The following is a 13,807-nucleotide window of genomic DNA, read 5'->3' as shown; positions in this document are numbered from 1 at the left end:
TAGTTGCTGGTGCATGCTTTATCAGAGCACACTGCATGCATATTCCTTGCTAGCTTGGGTACAATACCATTAGAAATAAAGCGTGATAGTATGATGAGCAAAAGATGTTTGTAACCAAGCTAGACTAATGTTTGCTTTCTCAAATTTTATTGTTACCCTGAAACAACCTCTTGGCTGTTCAACCATCTATCGTTGGATGCACGCTCACTGATAACGCTAATAAATAACCAATCAGAGCTAGCGTGGCTATGTTATAATCATATTTATCTAATACCCTAAAACAATCTCTATGCTAATCAAACTCACTGATCGCATTGTTATTTAGCTTGTCAGGTTTTGGGGAGGGAGAAACGCCTTCGAATTGAGGGAGGGATCTAACAAAAAGTTGTATGAGAAATATGTGACAATCAAAGTTACCAAGGATATTGAAGAAGGAACGTTTTTGGACAATAAAAAAATCAGTGTCAACTTACCCCATTAGACACATCCCATGACAGAAGTAGTTTAGCACGTTCAGACATTTCCTACAATCAAAACGACGTGCATAAAACACAAGGAATACACATGAAATAAATAAATAAATAAATAAATAAATAAAAATAAATGATGGTGATGATGATGACGATGATGAAGACGAAGACGAAGACAAAGACGATGACTATGATGATGACAATGACAATGATAATGATAATAATAATAAAGAAGTGTTGAAGTCTGCTACTTACAGGTGAACCATCCAAGACAAGACCAAAGCCACCATTCGTTGATTCACCCCTAAGACATGAAACAGAGAGGGAAGGTGTGATGTAGCTTCCTACGAAGAGGTTCTTTGTGTCTGTCACACAATGTTTCCCTCACCAGGGACAGACGTGACAGACACTAAGAAGACCTGCGTAGGAGGCTAGGTGTGATGATGATTCAGATATGATTATAATTTATACATAGCATCCTTCGTATGTGTATACTCTGATTCTAACCACTTGAAAGTCTATACGACTCGGATTTGTAATTACAGAGGAAGCACCTTCTCGGTTATTTTAGGACCCTGAGTGTTGGTGTGGCCGAAAATTGAACCTGTAACCTCTGTCAAAAGCTCACGCCAGACCAATCACATCAGGCGAGAATTTACTCTCCATCCAATCAAATACCTGATACACGGCAGAATCACAGTGCGGAAATGGTCACATCAAAGTCACGGCCGCTGACAGACCAATCACGTTGCGCGAGAAAAAATCGGCCAATTGAAATCCTAGAAAATATCACGGTCAAGACACGGCACGCTTACGACACTGAGATTTTCACAGTCATACGAAAACTGCTCAAAGACAAAAAAGAAAAGTTACTCTTACCATCCAACACCTCCACCATTGTGTATCGCTACCCATGTTGCACCACGGAAAGAGTCTCCGATAGCGTTCTGAATCGCCATATCTGAAAATAAAAATATTCCATACTTACAACTTCTTCCATAGCCATACTTATGGGAAGCCATTTCAATGTTACGGCATGTCGTACCGTGTGTGTGCTGTAAGTTCCCACTCATACGAAAACCATTCTAATGGGAAGCCATTTCAATGTTACGACATGTCGTACCGAGTACGTGCTGTAAGTCAGTACCGTATGTTTCCCACTCTTACGATAACCATTCTTATGGGAAGCCATTTCAATGTTACGGCATGTCGTACCGTGTACGCTCTGTTAGTACAGTATGTTTCCTTTCCTATTCATACGAAAACCATTCTCATGGGAAGCCATTTCAATGTTACGGCATGTCGTACCGTGTACGCACTGTAAGTCAGTACAGTATGTTTCCTATTCATACGAAAACCGTTCTAAGATTTACTTGACTTCACGGACACATAGTGGTGCGAGCATCATTACCTGCAGTAAGACTAGATCCATCATAGACGTTTGATGTCTCACGATATGGGCTGTCCGCACCACTGACGTCATGGTGATCTCGACTGATGACAATACAGTCCTAACAGGGGTAGGGTAAGAAAATTAAGATACGTTAAGATGTGGATCGTTTTCACTCAAGGTTGATAGCACATTAAACTTACCCTAATTCTTTTCTCAGCGATAGCCTTATTGAAGGCTTGCGCAATGGCCACGCGACCACGCCTGTCTGAGTAAAGGATACGAGCTTGGGAACCAACGACCTAAAAATGAAATCAGGTCTATTAGTCATGACTGGCTCATCTTACGTTCCTGATAGGCTATTGATGGTTTTCACAGCGGCCATGTTGGAGGAATTTAACAAAAGAATTGTCAATGAATTATTTTGTTATATCCTCCAACATGGCCGCCGTGTCTTTTGTTAGTTGATTCTCTTGGGAATGGTGGAAAACCATCAATTTGCAACAATCAGTCACGTCCTGATATATCACTTCGATAACGAATCAGTTCAGCTCAAGTTCCCTTGGGGAAGGCTCTGCTGGATGGCAAACAAACTTGAAATTGCTTTGTATCTTGAAATCGAAAGTATCTCATAAGGAAAAAATACAGTATTTTAAAAAAGGTGTTGGATATGACAATAGTAATCTAGCAAAAGTTTTTTTAAATCTAAAGGAAGTCCGATTTTTTTTGCCATCCAGTAACTGTCATGTGATTATTTGCTGCTAATGGGCTATTGATGTCTGAATAGTTTCAACAGCTGTGTTAACGTACTAGGTGATGTTCTTGGGCTTCTTTGATCCACCGTATGTTATCTTCATACTGCTGCTTGACTTCCAGTGGCACTGGTTACAAGAAAGATAGATTGTTTTATGATATCTATTAGGGAAATTATCACTACTATTGCTAAGACAATTATCATCACCATGATCGCCAATGCCATCATTATCAACTACATCACCATTGACATCCTTATCAATAACACCATCATTATCATTATCATTACCACGACAACGACCACCACCACCATCATCATCTTTATCAGAATCACCACCGTCTTTGCCGAGCAGTTTTAATATGAGTCTCTTGCTTGGAAGTTTGGGTAGCCACTTCCTACGTTATGGACTTGAAATAAATTTACCACCACCACCATCACCATCACCATCACCACCACTAGATGCATCCTAGCAAATTTTTTGAACCTCACCCTGGACAAGTTCAGTTACTGATTAAAAGTAGAAAATAGCCAGTTTTCAAAAACATTTTTCGTGATTATTTGGTATTTGACCGAAAGTTTTGGCAGCAAGATTTTGGAGGCTCACCATCTATTTTTGAGCTAGTAATCCAACTGCAATGTTCAAATAGGTAAACTTTTGCCGCAAAAATCGAAAAAAATACTATTTTTAGATTTTTCTCCAAAAATCTTGGAGATCCCTGGAGTGCTCCTTATGCTGGTTCAACCTAGGATCTCCACCTTGTTTTGGGGTCACGTTAAATTTACGAGGCTTGCAAGTCTAGTGTAAGTTCTATAACTACTTGGAACCCTAGGTTTCAAAGTTAAGTCAATTTTTGAAACTTGAAAAAAAGTTGCCTAAAACATGACGCAAAATTATGAAACTTGCTAGACATGGTTTTTGAAGGTTAAGAGGAAGGTTTGCAAAAGAATCTGCATGAATTTCGTAATTTTACGCAAAATACAGCTAATGGTAAACTTTTTGAACAAGTTCAAAAATAATCTTTGGCTCTTTTCGACTATCAAATATATGAAACACACGACAATAATTATGGAACAGATAAAGATAAGCATCCTCTAACAGTGTATGGGATTTTTATGTGAAAGGAAGGCATTTTTATTTTTTTATTTAACATTTTCGGAAAAACAATAAGAAGCCATAAATCTTCCGAAATTCGTTTAAAAGGTTCCATACCTCGCAATACAGCTTAAAAGTGAACAAATAGTCGGGACAAAGCATGGGAAGTGACTAATTTTGGGATAATATTGAAAAAAATTGAGCTTATCCTCAGATGGGAATTCATGAAAAAATCAAAGAATATACCATGCAATTGAATTGTAGCTTGGATAATGCATTGAGTAAACATCCAACAAAGTCTGTCTATACGTTTTGAAGTGCCTAATAGATATTCTAGGCATCTTTTTTTAAAAAAAAACAAACCCCCGTTTTGCGGGGGGAGGGGTAGGGTTAGGGTTAAGGATATTTGGGATACCGATAGTATCGCCATTTTCAATCCTTATATATTATTTTGCAGGATTTAATACTTTTTCACTAGGACCTATCTTCATGCCCTTTTGTAGAAATTTTTTATAGCATTTGTATTGTGCGATAATGAGCCCCCTTAACTCGCACTCATTCTCTCAGCTCAGGCACATGGTTGAAGTTAGAGGTAAGTCATACTTTTGTCATACTATTTTTCTTATTTTAGCTTATTATGCTTGAAAAAAAAGGTGTTTAACTAAGAATCTTTAAATATTAGAATATTCTTTCAGATCTTGTTTCGATAAACGGCGGCTTGACATGTATTTAGTGAATTTATTGCATTTTATACGATCGACGAACGGGTCAGTTGATCATTATCGACAATTTCTGAAATATTTGCTTAATAATATGACCTCGTTTTCTTATGTTCTAGAATTTATGCACAAAAAGCTATTGTAAATAAAATTAATCTGGTAGAGTAGCTAGATTGCTAATTTTTTCATTCATATTCTAACCGAATACCATATATTTAAGGCCTTACCACAGGAAGCCAAACATATTTTCATCTTTAGAAATTTTTATTTATTTCATTTTTTATAGAATTTTTAAAATCATGGCGGAAGATGAGTCTTCTTCGATCTCAACCGAAGAAGAATGTAGAATGTATAGGGAATTATTACAAAAACGGACAAAGGAATCTCTTAAAAAGAATCCTAGAGTAAGTTATTAATTTTGTAATGAAGAAAGGCAAGTGCAAATCAAACTTTGAAAGTTGTATTTTTTTCTCAAAAGGGGCTACTAGGCTACGACAAGTCATATAGACAGAGGTTTGCAAACACTCTTAAAGACAACCCAGGCATGGGTAAGAACAGACTATTAAAAATTTAATCTTTTGTTTGATATATCTTACCATTTTACCGCTCCATTAAGTAAACTATGATTTCAATTGAAAATTTTATCACCGTGGGTATGAAAAAATATTGAACCGACGTTTCGGACGTTATTCCTTCATCAATATGCATAACTATTTGTAATTTGAAATGCGCTATATAAGAAACTCACATTAATCAATTACTTGTCATTCTATATCAGTTTCGATTTTTATTTTAGTAAAGGAAGCAGGGGCAACAACCTGGAGAGATATAATGGGTGAACCACTTGACGAAGAAGAAAGAGCAAGATTAGGCTATAATACTGATGATGACGTTGAAAAGGAAGATGGTTGGACATCCACTGAAGACGAAATAGAGGGAACAAATGAGAGTAATGTCGATGTAGATGAAAGGATAAAGAAACTTGAGACTATGATATCAAATTTGAGAAATGATAACAAGAAAATTCAGACAGAAAATATTAACCTCAAAAGTGAAAACGACAAGATAAAGAAGAAAATGCATGAGCAGAGAAGTCGTACTTTTAAGTCGTAAGTAGCGCTTTTTAACTCCCGTCAATGCACGAATTAACAAATTGGAGCAAAGGTCGTGTGATGTAGCAACAGTATTTTGCTAAGCTGAAAATAATTCATAAGCACGAAATAACACAGCACTGTAATATCTTTTTCAGAAAATACATTTACAGTTGTCCCGTTTGCAGCTATAAAGGGTTGAACATGAAGCGCCATGTGAGGAAGCAACACCCAAATGACATGGACCAAGTGAGCTTCGTATTCATTATTACAAATATGATTTAGAGAAACAAATAATAAACCAAATACAGCGATACCAGCTATTTTTTATTTATTTATTTTTTCTATTTTAGCTTAAAATACAAAAAGAAGAACAAAGACTTAGAGCAGCCAGTAAACAGCGATGGTGTAAACTATGCTCGGCTTATAAGGCCAGGATCCATCAACATCTACATGTAAAACATAAACTTCAAACGTAAGTTAAATGGCTCCTTGATTTATGCTTTAGAATCAAAATACTAAATATAATATGTGTATATATTTTTTGTTATAGAAACTCTGAGACCTATAGACAAGTATTAAGGGAGGCTCACAAAGAATTTTTCTCACGAAAACATTGCAAAGCAAGTGGCGAAGGAGAAGACGCTGAAGATGAATATGATCAGGAATCCGGCAACAAGCAGCACAGAAAGACGAACAAGCAAGGATGCAACGAAGAAAAAACAAGAACGTGCCAAAGCAACAGAAACCAGAAGAGACAGCTCGATAGCAAAAGCCTAGAGGGAGATATTGAAAGAGGCGAGAAAGCAAAGAAGAAAAAAAGGCAAGGTGCAGCTGGTTGCGAAAAGACTGAAGTTGAAAGTAACGTCAATAAAAGAAAGGAACAAGAAAAAAGACAAGGAAATGCAGAGAAAGGAAAAAGAAGATCCATTGATACTACTAGATGTGATTCTGAGATGGAAGATGTCGGCGACCGTACATATAGTTTAGATAATGATCACGATAGTGAAGATGATGACTATGAAGTTACACAAGAAGATGTTTCAGAGGAATATTCAACCGAAGATGAAAACAATTCAAGCAATATATTGGAAGATTGGAATTCTGAACTCAAGGAAGGGGACAGTTTGTACGTCAAAGTTCTAAAAGGCTTCTGCAAGCATTTACAAAATCCCGATGGCGGCAGAAAAACCATAAGAGATTCCATTCAGTGCGCACAGAGGATATTCAAAATGGCGACGATCTTATCCAACAACAAGAAGATAAACTTTAACTGGGTTGCTAAACACGACGTCATTTGGGGTGAATTTGTTGAAAAAGAATTAAAAAGAAAAGAGGCAAATCCAAAGTTTGGACTATCAGCAAAGTCTTTAAAAGTCTATCTCCTTACTCTTGAAAAGTTCCTTAAATATGCTCTTCAACAACGCATGATAAAACCAAAGAAAAAGCACGACGTGGAGCAGCTTATAAAGAAATTGCCAAGCTGGAGACATTCATTGAGAAGAGACACAAGAAAACAAGAAGAACAACACTTTGACAAAGACGTAGATGAAATGCCCTCGAAAGAAAATCTAAACGAGCTGCTGACCCACAAGACCGCCATCAGAATAAAGGAATTTCTTAAATCATACAACAGGAAACACGAGTGCACATTACCAGAAATATTGCTTGCAAGAGATTATCTTATTGTGAGAATGTTCATCGAAACTATGTGCAGGTCTGGTGTGGTGGCTCATCTTACGATAGAAGAAGTGTTGAAGGCGAAGGAGCACGTTGTAGACGGGAAGAAGCAGTACTCCATAACGATACTATCTCACAAGACGCTTGTCGATAAAGGATCATCTTATCCAAGCCTATCAAATGAAATGTACGAGCTCTTAAAGAACTACATCATAGAATGCCGACCTTTACTTGTGACAGACACCGAAAAGCCAAACAACGCCAGGCCAGTGTTTGTTAGCAGTAATGGAGAGTCATTTGATTCGTCTTCAGTAGGGCGAAGAGCTGTAGAATTTGCCAAGAAGTTGGGAATTCAAAGAAGATTCACTCCCACACTACTTCGAAAAACATCATCAACAGTAGTGGCAGAAGAAGACCCCAAAACTCAAGAAATTCATGCACAGCTTTTGGAGCATAATCTCTCAACAGAGATACGATTTTACCGTCGTCTCCATAAAGAAAAGATCCAAGCTAAAGCTAGTGTAGTGAACCAAGAAAGGTTAGGAATCAGTTCTGCTCTTGGACACGTGAACAACCAAAAACTATGTAAAAGGAAAAATGAAAAGGATACAAATGAAACCGAGGAAATTTCCACCAAAGTTACAACTAAGGAGCAGCCTATGCCACTAGTTTCAGAAGTGGAAGAGATGCCAATAACATTTGTTCCAGACTCACTTGAGCCAAAGCAAAAACAAGTCATAGGACGGCCTACCAAATTCGGTGAGAATGCAGACCAAGAAATTAAAACCTTGTTTGTACATTTCTTTAAAATTGGTGTATGCCCAACAAACAAGGAAATCCAAAAAATCGTCAAGAAATCAAAGGTTTTGGGAAAGCATACATTGGAAGAAATAAGAAGCAGAATAGCGTATATAATAAAAGACAACCAGCCAGAATTACCACGAGGTACTGTCGATCCCCAGACCCTGGTTCAGGACTGGCTTCAAAAATCTTCAATCGAAACTAAGTCATCAGCCGTTTCAGAAAGACGTTCATCAATGAAATGGAGTGGAGAAGACAGTGAGCTAATAAGAATTTCCTTTGAAGAGGACATGAAACTAGAGTACATGCCAAGGAAATCTAGAATACTAGAAGTTTTTGAAAGCCCATCAGCTACCGAAGAGTTAAAAGAAATCTTCAACAGGGAAGATAATAGTACATGGAGGCAAAGGTGCATTGAGAAAGTGAGAACAGAATGGAAAAGACTTCATGAAAAGCTGCCAGGTTGGAAGCCATCGCAAACCATGCCATAGAGAGACAACACGAAATCAAAAGTTTATTGCGACACTTAAGAACTGAACAAAGATAACATTAAAAGTTGTGTTTTTGAGAAAGTCGGCACCAATGGAAAGAGATCATGAAAAAAGTTGTGTTTTGAGAAAGTCCCGCACCACTGGAAAGAGGTCGTGAAAAAAGGTCAAGCTACGACAAAGGGAGAAAAGACAAAAATAAGAACTGAACTAAAGATATTACTAAAAGTTGCGTTTTTGTTGTTTATTATATAATAAATCTTATTTATTATTCTCATTTTGAAAGTCATAGAGGAACTCTATATGCCATTAACTTTTCACTACTTTATGCATTCGGTGCAAAGAATGTGTAATATTCTCTACTAGGTATGCTAAAAGAAAGAAGATCTTTGATTTTTGTTTCAAAACATATAACAAATAAATTTCAAGTTGCTGTATTATGATTTTGATTATTGATAATGATTTTCCATTCACAAAATCCTAAGGACAGGACTTTAGCATGATGGTGTAAAAAAGCTATAAATACGTTAATTGGACTAAAAAAATACATAAGAAGGAAGGAATTTTCTTGGGAAATACTATTTTGTGAAGACAAAGCTCACCATCTATAATTTCCTGAAATATGGGGGGAAAACGAAACAGTAAACATTTTGAACATGTTCAAGAAGAGCACCATGTTCAAAAAAATTACTTAGAAATAGGTAAACTTTTTGAACATGTTCTAAAAGTTTACTATGTCTAAGTAAGAATTTTGAACATGTTCAAAAAACTTACCTACGAACTAGGTAAACTTTTTGAACTTAGGTAAGAATGCATATGGCCATGACCACCACCACCACCACCATTACCACCACCACCATTACCACCACCACCATTACCACCACCACCATCACCATTACCACCACCACCACCATCACCACTCACCATCATCATCACCATCACCATCACCATCACCACCACCATCACCATCACAATCACCATCGCCATCACCAACACCATCATTTTCATCACCGCTCACCATCATCACCATTATTACCATCGCCAAGACCAACACCGGGGAGCATATTCAACAACACTAACACCCGCCTCACAACCATCATCATCAGCTAAAAAAAAACAGTAGAAAAAATAACCCAATTTCATTACAACTTCTTTACAACATAAAAGTTAAACTAATGCTTACAGACTTTTTGTGAAAGAATTAGTTTTGAATGGTTTACCTCTTTGGCTTATAATTTCCTCCAAAACTTCTTTTGCTATCTCGTCAGTAGTTTGAAGATCAGCAGCAAGACCTGACGTACACACCCATCTGAGGATATTAAGAAAAACAAATTCAACAAATTTGTAGAACAAACCCATCTATCTTTTACGTATTGTTTTCCCATTTCAGACCACGTGTCATTCTCCAGAGTATCATTTCTTTATTTAACGGTTACGCAAGAGAAGGCACGTGAATTTAAATACTACTTAAGTTTTCCCATTTATAGATACAATTCAAACACAGAATTTTATATTCAATAGAATGACACGTGCATGTGCAGGGTCAGAAATGGGATAACATTGCGCAAAAGATGAAGAGGTCTATTGAATGATAATTTATTCTAGTTTAGTATACCAACCTGAATGGACCAAAACCCAATGAAAATATATCACTGAAATCAAACAAGATTATCAATTAGATTGAAATGTTTTTGTCAACCAAAGGGAACCATCGGCTAAGGGTATTGTAAATAGATTTTTGAACCTTTTATTGACAAAAGGGCAATACTTTGGTTTACAACTGTACTTGGACTAAACCAAGAATTTTCTGGCAGGAAGCTGGAAAAGTGCAGGACACAGTTACCTCTACAAGGTCTTTCTTTTTTTGTCTTTTTTTCCTGAAAAGGTTAGATCAAGTTTTATGTACGACATTGTAACTGATATCTTTGAAGCAGATTTAGCGTGGGGAACGCCATAACGTGCCTTGCTCTGATTGGATGAGTAGAAGCTTTACTTGCTGTGATTGGTCCATTGAATTCTGTGAACTTCATGCGTGCCGCGACGAGCTATTTTTAACTTTATACCAGGCCCTAATTACAAAAGAGATTACAAGAAAATACGATAGACTCTTACCCCATGATATCTTGCACATATGATGGATAAACAAACGTACCAGGAAGGCATCCCTCCTTGTTAACCGGTGCGTCTGATAACGATAAAACACGTCACGTAACGATCAACACGATCACGAATACTGTAACAGTGGACTGACTGACTAACTCTACAACCGGTGCGCATGATAATAGTAAAAAAATTGAAGGTAACGATCACGTAACGATCACGGATGTCACGAATACTGTGGACTAACTGACCGGCTCGACTCGCTTCCAGGAGGAAAGCATTGCCATAATCCCAGAAACACATCCCACGACTAGATAGCTTATTGATTGCAGCCACTTGTCGGCGAAGGCTGTGGATTGAAACAGAAAAGAGAAATTACTTAAATGGCAAAGTACATTGGGTGTGAATCTTTTTTTTTTACATGGCGTCCATGTTGGCTGCAGCAATAGATTTTCGCCTTGATAGCTTTTCAATCGAAACCTTTAATTTTTTATCGATACCCAAAAACAACTTCTCAGGGCCGATCTAGGTCAGGGCACGGATAACTCACAGACAGAACCCGGAAACAACCTCAGGGCTGATCAAATTTAGTGCGGCTAACTCAAAGACAGAACACTGAAACAACCTCTGGGCCGATCTTGGTCAGGGCACGGTTACCTCAAAGATTGAACCCAGAAACAACCTCTGGGCTGATCTAGCTCAGGGCACGGCTAACTCAAAGATCGAACCCAGAATGCAAAAATGGCGCATACCAAAGGTAAAGTATAGAATGCACAACTTAAACGAAACAAAAATACCACGGATCTTCACTGGAACACATGAATATTCTGCACAAAATCAAGGCCAACCCTGAGCAACTCGAAACTGGAGTAGTGTAGAGTCTTCAAGGTCTATCAAATCTCTCACGCGTACAAAATATAAATACGACTTTGCAGCGGCAGCAGCGGCTAAACAAAACATTTAATTAAGCCTTACCTTTCTTGGACAAGGGATTTGAATCTTTCAGGATCGTGTTTCATGATTTCTTTTGCTTCCTCGAACGACACCTGAATACAAAAATCTGGTTGTCTCAATACTAACTTAGTGACTGGACTTTGTTGAGAATTGCAACACGTGGGAATGCAGCTCAATTTGGAAGACATAACAATAGGTTTCTAATTCTCATTATAAAATAACTGTTATACAATACATCTCGCTTTCTGAATGGTTGGGAGCGCGTGGTTTATGAAAGCACACAGCACGCACGCGCCTTTTGCATTTTATAAAAGAGATTAAAAACTGTACTGTTAGGAGTTATAAAGCACTTGAGGAATGGCAGAACACTCGAGAAGTTTCGAGAAGCACTCCGCTATGCGCCTTGCCTCTCCTAACACTTCTCTCGTGTTCTGCCAATCCCCGCGTGCTTTATAACTGCACACAGCATGCGCGCGCATTTTCTATTTCTTCAGGAGTACCTACTTAGAACTACCAACCTGACAGGGGTAGTAACCACCATTGTACGGGTTATGAAGGGAGGTCTGATCCGACCCAAAGTCAACAAGAAGATCCCCCGTCCTGTCATATTCATCAGCAAGTTTTTCCCTGAACAAGACAATGTATTGTTATGAAATCTGAATAACAAGCTCTGATTGGTCAAAATGTTTTTTCTAAAATGCTCACTTCATGTTTTTGAGTTCACTCTGAATTTGGACTTATTTATAGGAGGGATAAGACAGTATTTTTTAATTTGTGTCCTTCTTATTTTATAAAATAGTTTGCCACAGAGATTCCTATAGTCTCCTTCACAGCTGGTATTAGTGTTGAGAGAGCGTTGCATGATGACACTAATAGTGGCTGCGTAGGAGACTAGGATTGCTAAGGTATTCCTAAACTGTTTTATATTTATCAAATTCAACTCACCACAAATCCACTACATTTCCGAGGTATCCCAGACTCGTTGGTTTCATTTCACGTCGAGCACGTCTGATGCTCTCGATGCAGGTATCAAGATCTGATGTGTACTCCAGAAGCCACCTATTAAGAAAAATAATATTCAACAAAATTTTAGTCAAATTGCTAAAATTCTTTAGCATTGACTGAGTTGCAAATCATCAAAATTAAGGTGCTCAAATGAAAATGGTTAGTAGTGATTTGAAAAAGAGAAGCACTACTTCTTACCCCTGGTCGTATCGCTTTTTTAATGCTGCGTCATCAACCTGGGGAAAATGAATGAAAAATTTGTTAATGCACAAGACAAAACATTCCCTATTAAAGAAATAGAAAAGGCATGCTGACTTGCTGCATGTAGTTATGAAGCATGCGGGGATTGCCAGAGCGTGAGGCAGTGGAGTGCTTCTCAACACTTCTTGAGTGTTCTGCCAATCCCAAAGTGCTTTAGGACTATACGCAGCACAGAAAAGCAAGCAAGTTTTTAATTGTTTTATAAAATACAAATTAGAATAACAACTACTTTGGATATGAATGACAAAAATAAGAGAGCTGTGGCACATGCTCTGTGCTCTCATAATAGCACCCTCTTCTGCCTAATCAGAACATGACATTCATAACATTTATTATATAAATTGTTTTAATGGCTGTTGGAATTTGAAATCACCTTCAAACCATGTCAAGTGCAATATTAATAATGTTATTTGAGAATGAGGATAACCCTATATCTACCTACCTCGGCAATGACACCAATACATCCTGAAATGACAGCAGCTTTTGGTTGTGCCCCACTCATTCCTCCAAGCCCTGACGTCACAAACACCTGTGCATATAACAAGAAAAAGGTTACAAATAGGAACATCCATTTTTTTTTACCAGGTACAGGGCAGTGAGATTTAAGGGGATACCATTAATAACAGGCTCAAGAGGGCGCACACTTTATAACAAATTGAACAGAATGGAAAGCAGGGGAGGGGCCATTTATTTGTAATCATGGAATGGGGGGGGGGGGGGGGGTTAGATTTCTAGTATTAGTTAAGCATTAGCCAATCCCACTGCCCCCCCTCCCCCTGATTATGGCCCATTATATGAAAACCGCTAGCTTGGGCAAATGTTTTTCCATGTCAGACAACTTCTAAACATTACACTAAAGCTAGAGGTGGGTTACATCATACGTCATACCTTTCCCTTCAAATCTTCCACCTTCAAGTACTTTCTTCCAGCATTCATGACAACAATCTAAAACCAACATTTACAACATGTTTTATTCCTATCGTCCAAAAGACATTCTGAGT

The 13,807-nt window shown here is 37.8% G+C and overlaps 2 protein-coding genes across 2 annotated transcripts in view; one reads left to right on the top strand and one right to left on the bottom strand.

The window, feature by feature from the left end:
• Positions 1–13,807, bottom strand: part of LOC116301404 (urocanate hydratase) — a 33,014-nt gene that overhangs the window by 2,272 nt on the left and 16,935 nt on the right. The window contains exons 8-23 of the mRNA XM_089035476.1: positions 13,695–13,751; positions 13,249–13,335; positions 12,744–12,781; positions 12,486–12,599; positions 12,059–12,167; positions 11,562–11,632; positions 10,838–10,935; positions 10,599–10,671; positions 10,106–10,138; positions 9,707–9,795; positions 2,671–2,741; positions 2,064–2,162; positions 1,882–1,981; positions 1,350–1,431; positions 726–774; positions 474–524 (exon numbers count right to left, since the gene is read on the bottom strand). Of these exons, the coding sequence (XP_088891602.1) occupies positions 474–524; positions 726–774; positions 1,350–1,431; positions 1,882–1,981; positions 2,064–2,162; positions 2,671–2,741; positions 9,707–9,795; positions 10,106–10,138; positions 10,599–10,671; positions 10,838–10,935; positions 11,562–11,632; positions 12,059–12,167; positions 12,486–12,599; positions 12,744–12,781; positions 13,249–13,335; positions 13,695–13,751 (1,221 nt within the window). The remainder of the gene's footprint in view (positions 1–473; positions 525–725; positions 775–1,349; positions 1,432–1,881; positions 1,982–2,063; positions 2,163–2,670; positions 2,742–9,706; positions 9,796–10,105; positions 10,139–10,598; positions 10,672–10,837; positions 10,936–11,561; positions 11,633–12,058; positions 12,168–12,485; positions 12,600–12,743; positions 12,782–13,248; positions 13,336–13,694; positions 13,752–13,807) is intronic.
• LOC148908829 (uncharacterized) lies at positions 4,713–8,848 on the top strand. The gene is made up of 6 exons (XM_089036007.1): positions 4,713–4,830; positions 4,905–4,974; positions 5,223–5,535; positions 5,676–5,766; positions 5,871–5,992; positions 6,071–8,848. Exons 1-6 carry the CDS (start codon positions 4,726–4,728, stop codon positions 8,487–8,489), a joined length of 3,120 nt encoding a protein of 1,039 aa, XP_088892133.1. The 5' UTR covers positions 4,713–4,725; the 3' UTR covers positions 8,490–8,848.

Source organism: Actinia tenebrosa, unplaced genomic scaffold, assembly GCF_029948245.1.
Source record: "Actinia tenebrosa isolate PJP-AT-01 unplaced genomic scaffold, QUT_ActTen_1.0 PGA_scaffold3__52_contigs__length_22856419, whole genome shotgun sequence".
Lineage (NCBI taxonomy): Eukaryota > Metazoa > Cnidaria > Anthozoa > Actiniaria > Actiniidae > Actinia > Actinia tenebrosa.
Note: the sequence above shows the minus strand (reverse complement) of the source record. Positions and strands in the feature narration are given on the sequence as shown.